Consider the following 20,880-nt stretch of genomic DNA (forward strand, 5'->3'; position numbering starts at 1 on the left):
TGCATCAGCAACCACAGCTAATGAAGTCACTGAAACCCTTAACAAATAGTTGCAGTCTGTTTTGGAATGGGTAGCTAATAATAAACTGGTCCTGAACATCTCTAAAACTAAGAGCATTGTATTTGCTACAAATCATTCCTTAAGTGCTAGACCTCAGCTGAATCTGGTGGCTGTTGAACAAGTTGAGACTAAATTACTTGGCGTTACCTTAGATTGTAAACTGTCATGGTCAAACATATAGATTCAATGGTTGCAAAGATGGGGAGAGATCTAGCCGTAATAAAGAGATGCTGTGCTTTTTTGACACCACACCCGAAAAAGCAAGTTCTGCGGGCTCTAGTTTTGTCTAATCTTGATTATTGTCCAGTCATGTGGTCCAGTGCAGCAAGTAAAGACCTAGTTAAGCTGCAGCAGGTCCAGAACAGAGCGGCACGTTTTGATCTTAATTGTAATCAGAAGGCTGGTATAAATACTATGCATGCCAGTGTCTCTTGGCTAAGAGTTGAGGAGAGACTGACTGCATCACTTCTTTTTATAAGAAACATGAATGTGTTGAAAATCCCAAATTGTTTGCATAGTCAACTTACACACAGCTCTGACACACACACTTATCCCACCAGACATGCCACCAGGGGTCTTTTCATAGTCCACAAATCCAGAAAAAATTAAAGAAAACGTACAATATTATATAGAGCCCTTATTGCATGGAACTTCCTTCCATCTCATATTGCTCAAATAAACAGCAAACCTGGTTTCACAAAACAGATAAAGCAACACCTCACGGCACAACCCCTCTCCCCTATTTCACCTAGATAGTTTGTGTGTATGCATTGATATGTAGGCTACATGTGCCTTTTAAAAAATGTATGTAGTTCTGTCCTTGAGCTGTTCTTGTCTAATGATGTTCTGTATTATGTCATTCGGTATTATGTTTCATGTGGACCACAGGAAGAGTAGCTGCTGCTTTTGAAACAGCTAATGGGGATCCTAATAAAATACCAAATATATTTATACCCACATAGCAGTCAGCACAAACTGATATCCATAGACATGACAAATTGAACAGGCATATCAACTGCATTTATAATGTATTAGACTCGGGGGCCCAGGTTTCTCACATTCTGTTGGAAGGATTGCCCCGCGAGACTAATAATGCACAGGCCAGCAATGTACACAAACAACAATGTGCAGTGTGCTAATAATGCAGCTCTTCCTGCTTTGGCCTTGTTCCACCACAATTTCATACAGCAAAAGTGTCATGAAAATCAACCACCCTCGAATTATGGAAGAATAATATGCTTCCCCCCCCCCCCCCCAAGTGCTTACCGTGTGGCTCACCTCAGTCATGTTGTATCTGTACTGTGTTGCTGAGATGGTCACTCTTCTCTGCTTCTTCCCGTTAGCTGCCCAGAGAGGAGCATGATGAACGGCCATGTCAGAGCTAAGCTGTCAGTCAATCAATCACTCACTCAGAGACTGGGACAAACAGAAAGGCCAACTAATCCCTGTATTAATCATTGCCTCAGAGTTTAGGGAAGGCAATGCCAATTCAATAGAGTAGCTCTAATATACTTAATGCATCATTTGGGGAGTGTTGTTGCTATCTAACGGTTATTAAAGTGCTGATGGTAGTGAACTAGCTACATAAATCAATGGCCTTGCTAACCTTTAATCCTGAGCAGATGGGGAACTCTGAATGAAGTCTCAGATCTTCTAAGGGTTCCATCTTTTTGCTTCTTCTGGTCTGCTTTTACACTGACAACTGTAGGGGTCCGTTGACATGGGACAAGATATTGTGTAAGGCCAACAAGTGCAGTTCAACTGAGATTAGGCATCAATTTGTAACATATTGAAATATTTGAGCGTGGATCCCATATTATTTTCATCTCACCTGCACGTTAACTCTGTTGTTGCCCCTCAACAGGATGTTGTTCTTGATCTCACTCTCCACGGGGTCCTGAGACGCAGATTGCTATCTAACCCTGTTTAAAAAGTGCTGATGGTAGTAAACAAGATAAATCAATGCTCTTGTTACCCTGCTAAACAGATGGTGATTCTCTTTTAATGTGGCCTCTTTAACCCCTACTTCAAATAAAAGGTGACCATTTTCCTTCCACAGCATACACAAGAAGCATAAAATGGAGGTGCACCAGGGGTAATGCATTAACTCTGAACAACCTAATGCCATTAATAGTCAGTTTTGCAACGCCAAGGTTTTCTTGAGGACATCACATCTAGCTAGATGTATACTGTAGGCCTATTATGGATTCTCAATGGGGAGGGGGTTACAGGTACAATATTCATGTCAATTTACACACTTAGTTTATACCACAAGTACCGTAGGCTGCCCCCCACAAAAAAACTGGGATTAATTATCATATTAATCACACAGGATTTTGTAATAATAAAATGTAAAGGAAAATAAAGAGGTGGGCCTACATCCATAGCATCTATAGCATATATAGCCCCTCTCCCATATCTATATATTTTTTATTTATTTTATTTCACCTTTATTTAACCAGGTAGGCTAGTTGAGAACAAGTTCTCATTTGCAACTGCGACCTGGTCAAGATAAATCAAAGCAGTTCGACACATACAACAACACAGAGTTACACATGGAATAAACAAACATACAATCAATAAAACAGTACAGCATGTGCAAATGAGGTAGGATAAGGGAGGTAAGGCAATAAATAGGCCATGGTGGCGAAGTAATTACAATATAGCAATTAAACACTGGAATGGTAGAATGTGCAAGTAGAGATACTGGGGTGCAAAGGAGCAAAATAATTAAATAAAGTATGGGGATGAGGTAGATTGGATGGGCCATTTACAGATGAACTATGTACAGGTGCAGTGATCTGTGAGCTGCTCTGACAGCTGGTGCTTCAAGCTAGTGAGGGAGGTAAGAGTCTCCAGCTTTAGCGATTTTTGCAGTTCGTTCCAGTCATTGGCAGCAGAGAACTGGAAGGAGAGGCGGCCAAAGGAAGAATTGGCTTTGGGGGTGACCAATGAGTTATCTGCTGGAGCGCGTGCTACGGATGGGTGCTGCTATGGTGACCAGTGAGCTGAGATAAGGCGGGGCTTTACCTAGCAGAGACTTGTAGATGACCTGGAGCCAGTGGGTTTGGCGACGAGTATGAAGCGAGGGCCAGCCAACGAGAGCGTACAGGTCGCAGTGGTGGGTAATATATGGGGCTTTGGTGACAAAACGAATGGCACTGTGATAGACTGCATCCAATTTGTTGATTAGAGTGTTGGAGGCTATTTTGTAAATGACATCGCCAAAGTCGAGGATCGGTAGGATGGTCAGTTTTACGAGGGTATGTTTGGCAGCATGAGTGAAGGATGCTTTGTTGCGAAGTAGGAAGCCGATTCTAGATTTAATTTTGGATTGGTGATGTTTAATGTGAGTCTGGAAGGAGAGTTTACAGTCTAACCAGAAACCTAGGTATTTGTAGTTGTCCACATATTCTAAGTCAGAACCGTCCAGAGTAGTGATGCTGGACGGGCGGGCAGGTGCGGGCAGCGATCGGTTGAAGAGCATGCATTTTCTTTTACTTGCATTTAAGAGCAGTTGGAGGCCATAGAAGGAGAGTTGTATGGCATTGAAGCTCGTCTGGAGGTTAGTTAACACAGTGTCCAAAGAAGGGCCAGATGTATACAGAATGGTGGATTCTGTATACATCTGAGGTGGATCAAAGAATCGCCAGCAGCAAGAGCGACATCATTGATGTATACAGAGAAGAGAGTCGGCCCGAGAATTGAACCCTGTGACACCCCCATAGAGACTGCCAGAGGTCCGGACAACAGGCCCTTCAATTTGACACACTGAACTCTATCAGAGAAGTAGTTGGTGAACCAGGCAGTCATTTGAGAAACTGAGGCTGTTGAGTCTGCCGATGAGGATGTGGTGATTGACAGAGTCGAAAGCCTTGGCAAGGTCGATGAATACAGCTGCACAGTAATGTCTCTTATTGATGGCGGTTATGATATCGTTTAAGACCTTGAGCGTGGCTGAGGTGCACCCATGACCAGCTCTGAAACCAGATTGCATAGCGGAGAAGGTACTGTGGGATTTGAAATGGTCGGTAATCTGTTTGTTAACTTGGCTTTCGAAGACCTTAGAAAGGCAGGGTAGAATAGATGTAGGTCTGTAGCAGTTTGGGTCTAGTGTCTCCCCCTTTGAAGAGGGGGATGACCGCGGCAGCTTTCCAATCTATGGGAATCTCAGACAATACGAAAGAGGTTGAACAGGCTAGAAATAGGAGTTGCAACAATTTCTGCAGATCATTATAGAAAGAGAGGGTCCAGATTGTCTAGCCCGGCTGATTTGTAGGGGTCCAGATTTTGCAGCTCTTTCAGAACATCAGCTATCTGGATTTGGGTGAAGGAGAAGTGGGGGAGGCTTGGGCGAGTTGCTGTGGGGGGTGGAGGGCTGTTGATCGGGGTAGGGGTAGCCAGGTGGAAAGCATTGCCAGCCATAGAAAAATGCTTATTGAAATTCTCAATTATAGTGGATTTATCGGTGGTGACAGTGTTTCCTAGCCTCAGTGCAGTGGGCAGCTGGGAGGAGGTGCTCTTATTCTCAGTGTCCCAGAACTTTTTTGAGTTTGTGCTACAGGATGCAAATTTCTGCTTGAAAAAGCTAGCCTTAGCTTTCCTACCTGCCTCTGTATATTTGTTCCTAACTTCCCTGAAAAGTTGCATATCACGGGGGCTGTTCGATGCTAATGCAGAACGCCACAGGATGTTTTTGTGCTGGTCAAGGGCAGTCAGGTCTGGAGAGAACCAAGGGCTATATCTGTTCCTGGTTCTAGAGAGATCAGTGCTTTCGGGAACCCAAATCATTTATTTGGACTATTGGGGGATGCAAAAGACTGCAAGGCATTATTGTGAAATATTGGAGTAAGGGCATGCCATTGTGAGAGCAATAATGCTAGCACCAAAGCATAGTTTACATTGTTTAAAGGAGCAATATGCAGAAAAATGCACCGCCATTTCCTGGTTGCTAGAATTCTAATAGTTTGCTTAATTTCAGTCAATGTGACAAAACAACCAGTCGTTGTGTAGAGAATCATTGTACCATTTAAACCGCTGTGAAATATATTGTCCTAACCAAAAATATTGTATTTTCAGCTGGTGTACAAAAGTAAAAAATACAGAAACTAAATTTAAGAACAGGAAGCATGGAAATAGCTCACATAGAACAGATCTACTGCTTCTTAGACTTGCTTTCAATGAGAATGACAGATCTATAACTGACATTTCTATGTGAATTTGGTCACCCAAAAAGTTACATATTGCAGCTTTAAAGGGATATAAAGACCACCTCTTCCAGGGCAATGGGCGGCAGGGTAGCCTAGTGGTTAGAGCGTTGGACTAGTAACCGAAAGGTTGCAAGTTCAAATCCCCGAGCTGACAAGGTACAAATCTGTCGTTCTGCGCCTGAACAGGCAGTTAACCCACTGTTCCTAGGCCGTCATTGAAAAATAAGAATTTGTTCTTAACTGACTTGCCTAGTTAAATATAAAAAAAGGTAAATTTGTAAGTCGCTCTGGATAAGAGCGTCTGCTAAATGACTTAAATGTAAATGAGACACCACATTTCTCTCTATACTCAGTCAGGGGGTGGAAAAATCATGTCTATACCAATTTATGATGGGACGAAATGCTAGTTCCGGGAAATACAATTTAAAACAGTGGTTCTCAACTGGTTTTGCCTTGGGACCCAAATTGAATCAGGCTGTCTCAGCCTCAACTCCATATTCGCATCATGAAAAATAATCCCCAAAATACAATCTGGAATACTTTTTTAAAATTCTATACTGATATTAAATGTAGCAATTATATGACAAGGGAACAACATCCCCACCTCTTTCAATGTCAATAATAACATTTTGCCCATATTCTTGATGAAGAACGTTAAACTCACTGTCTTGAGACCACAAAAATCAACCAAAATAGTGCTGCTAATAGCGTTATATTGAAAGTACTGTGATGGATTTAAAATTTTAAAAAGGCACAAATGTAAGTTCATTACCATTTCTACACACTTTCTTCCTGGTTTAAGTCGTTTAAGTTCAGACTGGAGTATTTCTTCATAAAAATAAAATTATATAGTATATAAATACACACACACAAAACCAGTCAAAACATTTTGAACACCTACTCATTCAAGGGTTTTTTATTTTGACTATTTTCTACATTGTAGAATAATAGTGAAGACATCAAAACTAGGAAATAGCACATATAGAATCCTGTAGTGACCAAAATAGTGTTAACCAAATCAAAATATAGTTGAGATTTGAGATTCTTCAAATAGCCACCCTTTGCCTTGATGACAGCTTTGCCCACTCTTGGCATTCTCTCAACCGGCTTCACCTGGAATGCTTTTCCAACAGTCTTGAAGGAGTTCCCACATGTAGAAAATGGTAAAAATAAAGAAAGAACACCTACTTATTCAAGGGTTTAATACTTTTGACTGGTAGTGTATACTGAACAAAAATATAAACGCAACAGGTAAAGTGTTGGTCCCATATTTCATGAGCAAAAAAAAAGCTGATTTCGCTCAAATTTTGTGCACAAATTTGTTTACATCCCTGTTAATGGGCATTTTTCCTTTGCCAAGATAATCCATCCACCTGACAGGTGTGGCATATCAAGAAGCTGATTCAACAGGATGATCATTACACAAGTGCACCTTGTGCTGGGGACAATAAATAGCCACTGTAATATGTGCAGTTTTGTCACAACACAATGCCACAGATGTTTCAAGTTGAGGGAGCGTGCAATTGGCATGGTGACTGCAGGAATGTCCACCAGAGCTGTTACCAGAGATTTGAATGTTCACATCCGGCTTCACCTGCAGGATCATCTGAGACCAGCCACCAGGACAGCTGATGAAACTGGAGTATTTCTGCTTGTAATAAAGCCCCTTTGTGGGGAACAAAACTAATTCTGTAATATTTGAATCATTTTAATGAAATTGGAGCCAAGTCCCATATGTTCCAAAACCGACCAAAGATATGACCACTCTAGTCTATCAAAAGCTTTTTATGTGTCAAGAGATTGGAGTTTTGGCTTCTGATGAAGCATATAAGATATGTAATAGACGATGGAGGTTAACTGAGGATAATAGTTTAACAAACCTGCTTTGGTACAAATGTACCAATTTGGGTAAGTAAGTTTCAAGATGGGATGGCAGAATTTTAAAAAATTGTTTAATATCTGTGTATACGAAAGATAGGGGACGATAGTGAGAGCACTGGGTGGCATCCTTATGTTTAGTTAATAAAAGCTGAATTTACATCCATTCCAAATGAACAGCTGTGTTCATCATTTCAGTGGACCGAATTGGTTCCAAATTTTTTAAATGGACCTCAGGAGGCATTTGCCTTTATTCATGTTATCCAATACCATTTTGAGTTCATGGAGAGAGATTTGGGCACGCTGGCTTCCTCAGTTGAGAGAAGAGGAGTTCTTCTATCTTTTCAAAAGGACTCAATCTGGCTTGGTGAGGATTTACAATCAGAGGTGTACAATTAATTTCCGGTTCCGGTGGCATGTATTGAAACGGGTGACCTATTCGTGTCTTTTCTTTTGGAAATAACTATGAATTAAATGACTTATTTCCTAAAACTTGTCAATACTAAACATCATATTACAGTGTAGGACATTCATTTTGTGACAAGCAATAAATAGCAGGTCTATTAGGCTCCAGCAGGTAGAATTTGTCTGTCCACAATTCAACTGTGGGAGCATGGCGGCTCTCAATACCCGACAACAGAAAAAGCTGTCCGCTTCTATCCGAGATAGTTGGTAAGGAGATTGATTACCTCTGCCCTCAACTTACAATTAAAACCGGTAAATTAATTATTGGTTGATCCCTATTCAACCAAAGTGGAAAGTCTGGAGGAGAGAGCCAATCCAACAGAGGTGCAACTCCATGACCTGGAAACAGCACAAGCTAAGTTGGAAAAGATAATCAAACTCCTAAGAGAAAACGGAATCACTCTAAAATAATTCCTGTAAATTCAATGTGAGGGTCACAGAACTTGAAATTGGTGTGGAAGCAGGCAACTCAACTTCCTTCGTGAGCAATCTTTTCTATGAACTGTTCGGCTGGAGAAGCTGGTTCCCATGCCGCAGATTAACATTGTGCACGGCACCGGTCAAATCTGCAATGGCTCTGGCTGTATGATTGTATGGATCCAGAGCTTTGAAGTCAAGAGACAAATTGTTTGCCTTGCAGCGGAATCTGGAGGTCTGACCTACAAAATATGCAGGGAAAAGGATCAGCATATACCCAGACCTGAGTGCCAAAATTGCTAAAACAGAGGGTGACCTACAACATGGTGAGATCCCAACTATGCAAGCTAAACCTGAGATGCGGCTTCATCCACCCATCAAAACTCACCTTGACCTTCCAGAACACAACACACACGTTTTCCACTGCCAAGGAGGCTCAAGACTTCGAGAAGCACATCAAACCCAACACGCAAGGGGACAAGCCGACAAAAAACAACAGCCAAGTATTGCAGAGAATAAAATGCATTTAATCATTGGAAACATGTTTTCAATGACAACAGCAATGACAGACACAAACACTGGCCAAGTCCCATTAATTGCCCACCGGAGGCTGAACCTGACTGGCTGTGAGTGGGACATGTCAGGGGCTCACCACAGAGAGGAGGCGAGGGGTGAGAGTTGAAATGTATCACTCTCCTTAGATGACAGCCACACCTGGGTGCCACTGAGAATAAATGACCATGACATACACTTGGCCCCAGTCAAGCAGGATTAAACCACGCCTACTCTATCCTCCAATGTGTCCTGCTCTCTGATCACGGGCTGCATCGCCAATGTACATTGACAAAAACGTATGGCATTTGCCATGTTCCCTGTAGTGTGGACACTTTTTTTTGTCAATCTAAAAATAATTTATTCTAAAAAGCACAATTCAGTGCTCTCAAACATAATGGAAAATGAGAAACAAAAGGACAATATTCACATACGTACATAGGTTGTTAGAAAACCAAGACCCTGATTTCCAAAAAAGGTTAAATTGTTTTATATATATATATATATATATATATATATATATATATATATATATATATATATATATATATATATATATATATATATATATATATATAGAGAGAGAGAGAGTAAGAAATAAACTCAGACACTTTTGACCAAGTTTGTAATCATTTCCTTGCTGTTCTCGACCTTAGCTGCCTCTTGATAATGAGATGGTTGCTTTCTCTCATCTTGATCAAGACCCAGGATCTGCAACATAAGAACAGAACAACCCAATGTTAACTCGCACCAGTGGTTTGTTAACACCTAAATAGATAAAGATTTGACACAATCCATGTTCAATTAATCTTTTTCACATTAAAAGAGCAAACTATCCAAGTCCCACCTAGTCTCGCGAGGCCATCCTTCCAAATCTGGTCTCGTTGACACGAATATTAGAAGTATGGAAAACTTGTATTTTGCGTTTGATTGGAAACCCTGGCTGTTAATGCTCGCATTTGATTAGCTATTACATTTCCCCTCAGGAGAGGCATTTCCTTGTTTTTCCTTAGTTTGTCTGCTTTTCCTACCATGTTAGGCAGAGTTTTAGAAGCCTATGCAGTGTTACTTATTTGTATCTTATGCTAGCTAGCTTATTGCAAGTGGGGATTTTTTTTAAGCACAACCTGTTTGGAGCTCTACCTACGTGAAATATTTATTAGGTGGCTACATGTCACTAGTTCCCATCTACCCTCCACCATATTCTAGTCCCTTTTATCGTCGTCTGAGGAGAACTTTCCCAGGCTTTCAAACAGAACGTGAAAAGCCTGGGCTTCGGAGGCCAAGTCCCACTCAGTTGTCACTCACCAGATGAGACGGGACGTCCAAAGGGGAGGAGATGTCGGTCTTGTACAGTTTCCTCTTGGTCCTCTTCGGTTTCACTGCTGTGTCTTTCTCTCGCTCTGTAGGTCTTCCACTTACAATCCCCATAATTGTCTTAGCTTTGGAGAGACAAGACAGTTATAAAATAGAATAACATTTTGGCTGAATGTCTGTGTGTGCAGTACACTGACATCAGTGAAGGAGAACAGCCAAGTCTTGCTAACCTTTGCTTCCGAGCAGACTTGGGGAACTCTGGATGAAGTCTCCAATCTTCTGGAGGGTTCCATCCTTTTTGCATTTCAGACTTGCTGGGGTCTGTTGCTTCTTCTGGTCTGCTTTTACACAGAGCACGGTCGGCGACTGTTGACATGACGTACACACAGGATAACATTTACTAGTGGCCTTTAATTGAGTTATGACGAAGCTCAAAGTTGTAACATATTTAAATGTTTGTCTAGATTCTCTTCTTACCTGTATGTTCACTCTGTTGTCCCTCCTCAACTTTATATTATTTTTGTTTTCACTTTCCTCAGGGTCCTGAGGCACAGAGAGACCATTTTAGAATTTGTGAGAGGACACACACTAAAAATTGACACACACACACATTGTTGTATTACAATGAAGGGCTCAATTCGTCAGGCAATTAAGTCAGAATGATGCAGTCCTTCGATGAATGTATAACATAATCTTAATTTCAAAGGGATCTGGTTAAATCTGTGTTATGGGCAATTCCATTGTTTGACATACATTTGACCCACACTTGGGCTCCCAAGTGGCGCAGTGGTCTAAGACACTGCATCTCAGTGCTAGAGGCCTCACTACAGACAACCTGGTTTGAATCCAGGCTGTATCACAACCGGCCGTGATTGGGAGTTCCATAGGGCGGTGCACAATTGGCCCAGCGTCGTTCGAGTTTGGCCGGTGTAGGCCGTCATTGTAAATAAGAATTTGTACTCAACTGACTTGCCTAGTTAAATAAAGGCAAAACATTTTTTTTTTTACATTTTAAAGTGAAAAAGTCTCAGCATCATTCAGTTACCGTGGAATTGCGCTTATAGTTTTTCCCAAAATAACTTATAAAAGGAGGAATTGCAACCAGGACCTTGAAATACTATCCAATCTGTCACGAGACTGGAATGTGAAGGGACTCGAGGGATTGCGCCTGTAGTTTTCCAGGTTCTCACAACTGTTTATAAACCCATTATCTGTTGGCATTACTCTTGCTTCTTTGGCATAACTCAATCCTGCTGAACAGAGAAGGTTGCTTTTAGGTAGTTTCTCAGTTTAGCGAGAGAGGAGAGACATTGACCAGGTTTACATGCACACCAATATCCCATTATTATTCAGGATACTCAAGTATTCCGTTTGAGTCAACGCATATAAACATCATATCCTGTTTAAAATAACCCAAATAGGCTCATATCCTGGTTTTGAGAAACCCGAATAAGATGCTTGGGAAATGCTGATCTTAGACGGGATACTGTGGCATGTGAACATCTTATCCAGTTCACTTTTTTTCTGCAGTCTAAGTATCACATAGTACCACCTTTTGAAGTTCAGATAGAAACAGTAATAGTTGGAATGGTAACTAATGTGGAACAGACTGTATGCCTCTGATAATATTAACTCCTGCAGAATTAAGTGCTTCTTGCAGTAAAATTAGAGACCAAATGTTAATTTGAGAAATACAGTGAGAAAATGCAAATGCACACTTAGGGACTGTGTAGGCCAAAACTGTGTAGGCCAAAAAAATGTTACCGTCATAAAAGCTGACTTAAAAAAAAAAACGTTCAACCACAAAGTTAAGCGTCGAAGACGAACTGAAATACTACCAGAAACATCCCAACTAGTTTTTCACAGCATTTCATTTCCGGTACCTAAACGTTTTCGCTCTGCGAGAGAAACAGAAATGAAAGACAACTTTACCGATGTCAACTAGATTGTTGATGCATTCATTCTATTGATTTATGACATCATTCTGGTGAGCAAGGCTTTATTTTGTATTCTAGATCATCAAGTAATGACAAGGGAAACTGTTTCTAACTATAGACTACATGGAACTCTTCCACATCAAGTAACTCAAGCTAGCAGTGAAATCAGATTTATAAACACTGATAAAACACCTCATGGCACAACGCGGACTGTAAAAAGACAAACACATTGTAATATTGTACATTTTATATTGTAGATTTGTAGTGACAGCGTAGTGATGTAATAACTTATTGTATGATGTTTTGTTTATGATGTAGGCCAGGGGTGTCACTCATTTTGCCGAGGGAGGCCCGCATTCGTTCTTCAACGAGGTCCGGAGGGCCGCACGGAAAAAACGTTTGTTTTTGTTGTTGTAGCTTTCGTTTCAGTGATTATTAGCGAGCTGGACAAAAAAAAACTGTACGAATGCAGGTCCATTATCATTCCTACACAGTTTCAGTTTGGTTCTTGTCATTTCTTTCTCAAACTACCCATGGGCCGGATTGGACCCCCGCACGGGCCAGATCTTGCCATACGTTCGACACCCTTGATGTAGGTGGTTAAGTTGTTGTTGTTATAAACCTGTTTGGACACCAGGAAGAGTAGACGCTGTAAGAGTAAGTGCACGTTAACACCTTATACTGAATAAGACCTTAACCGGGAAATGAGCAACTATCTAGAATACTGTGTGCATGTAAACGTGGTCACGGTCGTGTTTGTTGTGCATCTGCTGCTTGCTCTCTGGAAGGGCTGGGTTCTCCTGGGTAATACCCAGTCTGTTGAGATGTTCTCATCCTCTCACATGCATGCACAAGCACAAACAAAATAAAAAATGCAGGGCAACCCCAGGCTTTCCATGTCTACATTTTGAGGAAGTGTAACGAGATTCAAGAGATATGTTATGGTTTTCAGTCAAATTAACTTGAGATCTACTGGACCTTATTTTCAGATATTCTATCTGTTATCAAACACACACTTTGATCTGATCTGTACCTTCTCCATCTCGTTGCTTTTTCTCTTCCTGGCTGAGGGGGTGATTTTGCCGGTCACAGACTTGTCCTCTCCCTGCCTCCGGATGTTCAGCTTGTTGGGTTGCAGAGTGGTGAATTGGATCTCCAGCTCTGGTTTGGGGAAGCGATGCTCTCGGCTGCCGTCTGTGGACACCTCCGAGAAGTCCAGTTCCTGCCCAGACAGACAGGCCAACATTATACACACAGACCACAAAATATGAATATTCTTTTTACACCCATATTGGGATGAGTCCAGGGGCTAAAATGAACACCTGCCAAATGCTGGGAGATTTTGAATTATCAGGTAAGATGTCTACTTCACCAGCCATGTTGGTGGGTGGTCAGGGCTCCACATTGTGAGCATTTCACTCGCATTTGTGAATAAAAAGTCAAGTATGATCACATTTATAGCAAAATAAATGCTGCAGTAGCTGTTTTCAAAGTCTTTCGGCGCTGCAACACTGCCTGGCTGGGGTCTGTGCTTACGCACGTGAAGCGCTGAGACTAGGACCGAAGAAACAATTAATCAAATGGCCATCTGGACTATTTACATTGACACCCCCTTCCCCTGTGTTTTTACACTGCTGCTACTCGCTGTTTATTATCTATGCATAGTCACTTTATAAATTACCTCGACTAACCTCTACTCAAATTGACTCGGTACCGGTACCCCCTGTATATAGCCTCGTTATTGTCATGTAAATATCGTGTTACTTTCAGATTACATTTTTTTTTCAGTAAGCATTTTACGGTAAGGTAAAAAAGGAAATCTACCTGCCAAAGTGGCTGGTGGACCAAAAAGTAACATTTAGGCCCTGGATGAGTCTATCCCTGATGTTGTGGCTGAAAAATGACAAGGAAACAGTCAACCACAGAATGGGAAGCAGCCCAATGATTCTCTGATCTATACTGACCTCTTGTGTTTGGAAGTTGGCGTGCTCGTTGAGCTCCCTGAGCTTGCTCGCTTTGTCTGCTTTCCTCTCCTGGAGTTTCTGCATCTCTAATTTGAGTGCCTCGACCAGAGAGCCACTCTCCTCCCTGCTCTCTTCTTTCTCAGAGGGCTGCTTTGGCATGGTCTCCTAAAAACAGAAAGATTAGCATTAGAGGCCGACAGTCCTTATGGTGAGACATACTGTCAATTGCGCCTGTCTGAACTTGCACCAGCTTTCCCTGCAACTACATATCATATTCTTCCAACAAAATGATAAGACATAGGCTGGTTTATTATTCAGAGTCAGAATGATCCCATTTACCTCTTCAGTCCGCAGCTGGCTACAGGGGAGCTCTTCTGAACACCCTCTCAACAACTCCAGGGCCAGGCACGGACTCTTCTCCTCCTCTGGCCCATTGGCTACCTTCATCAGAATGGCCTTCTCTTCAAGCCACCTCTCCGACTCATACTGTTCATTAGACAGCTAGGAGGATATCAAAAGGAATGGTTACTTTCCTCACCACGTGTGCGTACACCGTCCCATCTCAGATAGAAATGTAAATGGCTGGAGTTTCAGGAGGGACGTCGAGTAGTGATCTTACCCTCAAGCTCTCTTCGGTCCGCTGACATTCCCACTTCACGTTCTCGCACTGGCCGGGACAGTCGTTGAGGACATGAGAGGACTTGGCACCGCTTGTGTTTTTCTGTAGGCAGCCATCCTTCAAACTTGTCAGCTCTTAAATCCAAAATTGAGACATTCCTGACAAATCCACTTAATGTTTCTGAATGAAGATACATGTTGAAATCGGCAGGGGGGGGGGGGGGGGGGATTCTACAAAAGTGTGTGACCACTCACCTTCACTTAAAGCCTCAATCTCTTTCATCTTGGCTTCCAGAATCCGCTCTTGTTCGGTCTGTGTCTTCTCCTGCTCTGTCAGTGCAAGGCGCATGTCTTCAATCACCTTTTCCTTGGACTTTCCATGACTCTCCACCTCCTCCAGTTTCCGTTGAGCCTCTTCTAGTCTCTCTTGCAGAGCTCTGCACTGGGCCTCCATCTCAGTCAGCTGCTTCTCCAACTCTGCAACCCTCTCAGAGCTGCCTCCAGAGGCCTGCACCTGCACCTCCAGGTCCACGATCTGCTCCTTCTGGTGGCCTGCCACCTTTTTGAGGTCGGCGTAACTCTTCATAATTTCGTTGTAAGCCCCGTTCTCTAATTCGTAGCCCTGTAGGTTGAATTGGGCTTCCGACCACTGTGTCTCTAGCTGGTTGCAGAGTTCCTCCTGTCCAGAGAGCTGCTCTCTGACCTGGTTGAGCTCCTGCTCCAGGTCAGCTATCCGCTGGCTCTTCTGAACCGACTTCTCCACCACGATCTCACACTCCCTCTTCATGGCATCTATGGTGTCATGGAACTTGGAGTTGTTCCTCTGTGCAGAACAGACCTTCAGTTCCTCCGCATCCTTCCGGAGTTCTGTTTCCAAAGTCAAGGATTCAATGGTTTGGTATTTTTCATTGGATTTGTCTTTAAGACCCTTCAGGAGTGCTCTGGCTGCTTCTAGCTCCTCTGGAAGCTTGGCGGACCTCTCAGTCTGTTCGGTAAGTTCTGTTTGGAGAATTTTCACCGAAGACTCCACTTTCTGTGATGTCTGCTGGAGCTGGAAGATGCCGTTGACCAGAGCTTTGTTGTCTTTGGAGAGCCTTGCTGTCTCTTTCCTCTCTTTCTCCAGCGAGGCCATAACAGCTTCACAACAATCAGTCTGCTCCTCCAGATCATCGCTGAGCTTCTGGACAGTCTGTTCGAATGAAACCCTCTCACGTTTGAGCTTTTCAGCGACTTCGTTCTTTCTTTTTATCTCTCCTTTGACAGTCTCCAACTTCTGAACCGTCGCCTCGTTTTCTTCTTTTAACTGTGAAATGGTCATGTCTTTTTGACGACATTCCACCTGGAGTTTCTCCAACTCTTCTGCCAGAATGAGATGCTCGACCTCAAGACTCCCTGGAGAGAGTAAAGGAGAAGGTCAGACAGATACAGAACTCTATAAGTAAATGGAAACCCTTTTCATATTTTTGGGGGGGACTACCTTTCTTCAGGGCAGGCTGATCATCAAGGTCTTCCAGGACATCTGCATGGCGTTTTCTGCACTCCTCAGAACTGGGACTGTCCCGGCTCATACATTTACAATTCTGTTTCAAGCTCAGGATCTCCTCCTTGATGGAATCAACCAAGGCTCTCTGTTGACAAAAACAGTGAAAGGGAATGCATATTATCATATACAGAGGTTCTGATGGATCATACTACATACACTTGGACTGATAACAAAGCAACCCCACATATGCATTTAATGCAAGTGCAAGTATGAAATAATTTACTTACATCCCTAGTTGAAGCCTCACTATTCTGATCCATTGCTTCCTGCAGCTTGGTTATCACGTTGTCTTTCTCACGGCAGATTTCCATTAAGGCCTCAAACTTCTGCGTCTGAGGTTCCAAATTCTGCATGCAATCAAAATACGGAAAACCATCAAGTCTAACCCAACCTTTCATTCAGTGCTCATATGCAACAAAAGACATCAGACATCAATATCAAGCCAGGCTTACCTCCTTCGCTTCCTCTAGCTGCCCGCACAATGTTTTCATTTCAATGCTCATTTCTGTAAACAGAAGGAAAACACACTTGAGCTAAATACAGAATATTTATCATGATCAAATCCCAGTAAGTGAGACATACTATACATACCATTAGTTTTGACGTTGAGTTGCTGTTGGGTCTTGAGGAGCTCCTCTGATAAGTCGTCCACCTGCTTCCTCAGGCTGGCCACAGTGCCAGGAGACTCAGGCAGGTCCACCAGACAGGTCTGTGCAGCCTCTGCATCCCTCCTGATTCTAGCCAGGTCGTCTCGCATAGTGTCAACGATCCCCTCCAAGAGCCCTACCTTATCCTCCTGTGATGGAAAACAAAGATATCAGAACTAAATTCATCATGCTATTCAAACAAGAACAGGTAAGGATGTTAGTGGTGAAGTTGTATTTTCTGACAGATCTGATATTATGACCTGTGATCTGAATGAGACTTACCTTTGTTGTTTCCTTGTCACAAGAGACACTTGCATACTCGCTGACACTCTTGCCGACTAAATTTTTCAGGATTTCCAACCTCTTGTCCACTCTGTCCTCGGTGATCTCCCTCTCTTTCACAAGACGCTCGCTGCAAGACAAAAACGTTGTTCAGTCAATGCATCTACAGACAACAGCTAAGATTGACAGCTCTTTTAAAGAGAGGGAAATGCATTGACTACTTACTTGTAATCACTTTCCATTTTGGAGAATAGCTCCATGAACTCGATGGTGACCTCTTCACGGATGTGAGACTCCAAAGCCAATTCCTCAGCTTCCTCCTTCAGAAGCTTCTCCTTTAGTTCCTCCACCAGAGCAAGCTGGCCCTTAAAATACACAACAAAATCAATCTTTAACAGTCAGTGAAAATTAATTAGTATATCAACATATTGAATATGGACAAAACATACATTGTTGAAGTCCTCAAGTGCCATCTTGTCCTCTTCTCTCGCCTCAAGAATGGTTTCCTCTGCCATTCCCTCATCACAACTTTCCTCTTCCTCTTCATCATCCTCATCTTCCTGCAAATCCTCCAGAGTGGTTTCCCAAGCCACCGTGGAGCTCTTCCTCCTACTCCATAGGTCTTTGCAGTCAGCATTGTTGATGATGAGGGACACCTCTCTGGCAGATATCTTTGGGGCAATGGCAAGGACTGGTTTGATATTGAGGACCACCACCTGAGAGGCCATAAAGAAATAAGATAAATGAGCATTTTCCCCCACCTATATTACCAACCACAAGCTTACGCTTCCTTATAAAGCTCCACCGACTGACCTTTTGGGCGACAGCAGAGAACTTGAGGACGTTGAGCGTCTCGTCGTACATGGAGGCGCATTGGTTGATGTTAACGATCATGCAGGCTTTCCCTCTACCAGAGAAAAAGCCCTGGAGGTAGTGTGTGAGCTTGCTCTCTCTGAAGGACACATGTTGTCGGAACCTGGAAGATATGTACATAAAATGAGCATTATATTGGTTTATTAGAAACAAACAAATCAAATTGTATTTGTCACATACACATGGTTAGCAGATGTTAATGCGAGTGTAGCGAAATGCATGTGCTTCTAGTTCCGACAATGCAGTAATAACCAAAAAGTAATCTAACCTAACAATTCCACAACTACTACCTTATACACACAAGTGTAAAGGGATAAAGAATATGTACATAAAGATATATGAATGAGTGATGGTACAGAACGGCATAGGCAAGATGCAGTAGATGGTATAGAGTACAGTACATACATATGAGTAATGTAGGGTATATAAACATAAAGTGGCATAGTTTAAGTCCCGTGTGGCTCAGTTGGTAGAGCATGGCGCTTGCAACGCCAGGGTTGTGGGTTCAATTCCCACGGGGGGACCAGGGTTCAATTCCCACGGGGGGACCAGGATGAATATGTATGAACTTTCCAATTTGTAAGTCGCTCTGGATAAGAGCGTCTGCTAAATGACTTAAATGTAAAATGTAAATGTTTAAAGTGGCTAGTGATACATGTATTACATAAAGATGGCAAGATGCAGTAGATGATATAGAGTACAGTATATACATATGAGATGAGTAATGTAGGGTATGTAAACATTATATTAAGTGGCAACACGCAGTCAGTGTGTGTAAAAGCATAAATCTCTATACAGGTCAAATACTCACTTGGCTTGTTGGTTGAGCCTCAGAGTGTTGATGCATTTGCCCAGAATCAGCAATGAGGTGTTGATGTTGCCAGCCTTTTTTAGCTGCACTCCTTTATTCTGAGTCCTTCCACATCTCTCCGATCCAGCCAGATCACACAAAGACAACCTTAGACATAACACACAACCATGAATAAAAACAGGACAAACTGGAGAAGAGCAAGGGGGGAAAAAACACAGAATAACTTGGTCACGTACTCGCTAATTGTGTGGACTCTGGGTACACCAACATCTTCAATACGCAAGATCCGAATGGAGAATATGCTATGGCTTCTGCTGGAGACGTTGTTGAGCTTCGTGCAGGAGAAACTCTGGTTCTTCTTTCCGATCTTCATGACTTTGTACGCCTCCTCGAAATTGTTTACTTGAACCCACTTTAGAGCTACAAGAGAAACCATGTGTATGTTCTGTATGAACTGAAATCGCATAGCATCTAGACTAATACCTCACATATTCAATCAAAGGGATATTACCTTTCACAAAGATGTTGCCTTTGATGTCCTGGGACAGCCGAAGGACGGTTCTCCTATGTGACCCATTAGGAATGGGCTCCAGTAGGTCGTGGATATTCTCATTGTAGATTTCACAGAAGGACACCCACACAGAGTATTTAGTGTGGGAGTCCACATCCAGGCAGAAACTGTCTCCTTCCCCCTGATCACTGACATCGCTTAAGGAGGAACCTGTCAATCAGACAACAAATCTTACATTGATATAACAACAGTGTCAATTAAGGTGTTTATTTGGTGTCAAATTGAGTATCAAGAAATTCTCAAAATACATAGCTGCTGTACTTAACATATTCAAAGCCTGAAACCAGTTTCTTACCCTCCAGTATCGTTGACCTGCAAGTGGAGGTCATCGTACTTTTCAGAAAACCACTCTGAAGAAAAGAAAGACGGAAAGAAAGTAGTCAGACTCATTTACATTTCAGAGAGAAAGCAAAGTGGGCATTGTGCTTGAGGTTTTACTGGTAAACCTCACCTCCTTTGACAGTCTCAAGAGGTTTAGCTTATTTGTAGTCTCTTCATCCTGCTGGAACTTTGTGAGCCTGGTGAAGTCTCTGCATCGATGTGGTTTGAGGTCGTTCCGCGTGTAGACTCTGCCCTCAATGCTGTTGAAGATCACGTTCAACGACCTTGGCAAAATTCCACCATCACTCTCAGGGCCTGGAAGTAAAAAATAGATTAAGGGTTAAAAAGGCACAATGCCAAAAGTGTTTAACATGAAGCTGTATCTGTCACACAATTGTTTTATTGTGGTGAGCATCGGGTATTAAACAGAGGTCAAAGTGCACATTGGAAACATGCAAAAAAATATATATAATTAGAATTTTTCAATAGATTCTGACCGAGGAATGTGAATGTCTTCCCAGCGTTGGTGACTCCATATGTGAAGACAATAGAATTCCCTCCTTCTAGAACATCCCTTACCAGACGTTTCACTGTGCCATCAAACATCTGCCTCTGTGTAGTGTCAGGGCCATACACCTGGCAAGGGTGGGTGGGTAAAGAAAAATGTCCACACTAATTTCTTAGAAAAAGTACATCTTTACAAATAGCTACTAATCAAACAGCCAGCGAAGGCCTTACCTGAGTGAACTGAAATCGCTGGGCTGTCTGAGAGACTGGTTTGTCACCGTCTGAGTGACTGGTTTGTCGTCTGGTTGATAAAGAGGTCCTAGGTGCCCTGAGTAAAACGGTGTCTGGTGGCTCCATGGAGATCCATTCCTGGATTCAAACGGAGGAAAAGGAGTATGTACCACAGCATTCGGATCAATCATAATGCTCCGTAGTATACTGAATGTGTGTCATGGGAAAATACCTGAGATTCACCACTTTCATTCTCTTCTGTGGTAAAGGGACGTATCCTCAGGTAAACACGCAGATGCTCTTTCTCAAATAATACAGAATCCTGTAGGCAGATAAGTAGACAGCATTTTATTGGGATTTAGTTAAAAGATGGAAGCTATGAAACAAATTACTACATCTAGCTATATAGCATATATCTAATAGCAAAAAAATGACCCAAGTTAACTCGTCACATCAAGAAACAAACCTGTTGCATAGCAGATGGAATTGCACAAAAATCAGCAAACAAATTATTTCTTAAATCCTCAACCACAATCGGTCCCACTTTCTCTGGTTTCTTGTCCAAACACGTATCCATCACTCTAAAAGACAGACATTTCACATTGTTTATTATGTCCTTTACTCTTTGATACAAGCATTTCGCTACACCCGCAATAACATCTGCTAAACGTGTATG

At 42.3% G+C, this 20,880-nt stretch overlaps 1 protein-coding gene across 1 annotated transcript; it reads right to left on the minus strand.

Annotated features, from left to right (window-relative positions):
* Positions 1 to 1,091: 1,091 nt before the first annotated feature.
* Positions 1,092 to 20,781, minus strand: LOC120045359 (kinesin-like protein KIF20B). The gene is given in 28 exon segments (XM_038990237.1): positions 1,092 to 1,121; positions 1,327 to 1,446; positions 1,892 to 1,957; positions 9,891 to 10,024; positions 10,130 to 10,265; positions 10,377 to 10,442; positions 12,408 to 12,485; positions 12,870 to 13,058; positions 13,801 to 13,965; positions 14,140 to 14,301; positions 14,420 to 14,553; positions 14,674 to 15,810; positions 15,896 to 16,046; positions 16,189 to 16,308; positions 16,414 to 16,466; positions 16,553 to 16,757; positions 16,891 to 17,020; positions 17,116 to 17,255; positions 17,361 to 17,606; positions 17,704 to 17,742; positions 18,571 to 18,721; positions 18,811 to 18,994; positions 19,086 to 19,282; positions 19,556 to 19,781; positions 19,964 to 20,102; positions 20,205 to 20,342; positions 20,437 to 20,526; positions 20,683 to 20,781. Coding segments are annotated over 28 exon segments (4,725 nt in total).
* Between the last annotated feature and the right edge of the window lie 99 nt (positions 20,782 to 20,880).

The sequence above is a fragment of the Salvelinus namaycush genome, chromosome 4, assembly GCF_016432855.1.
Source record: "Salvelinus namaycush isolate Seneca chromosome 4, SaNama_1.0, whole genome shotgun sequence".
NCBI classification, from domain to species: domain Eukaryota; kingdom Metazoa; phylum Chordata; class Actinopteri; order Salmoniformes; family Salmonidae; genus Salvelinus; species Salvelinus namaycush.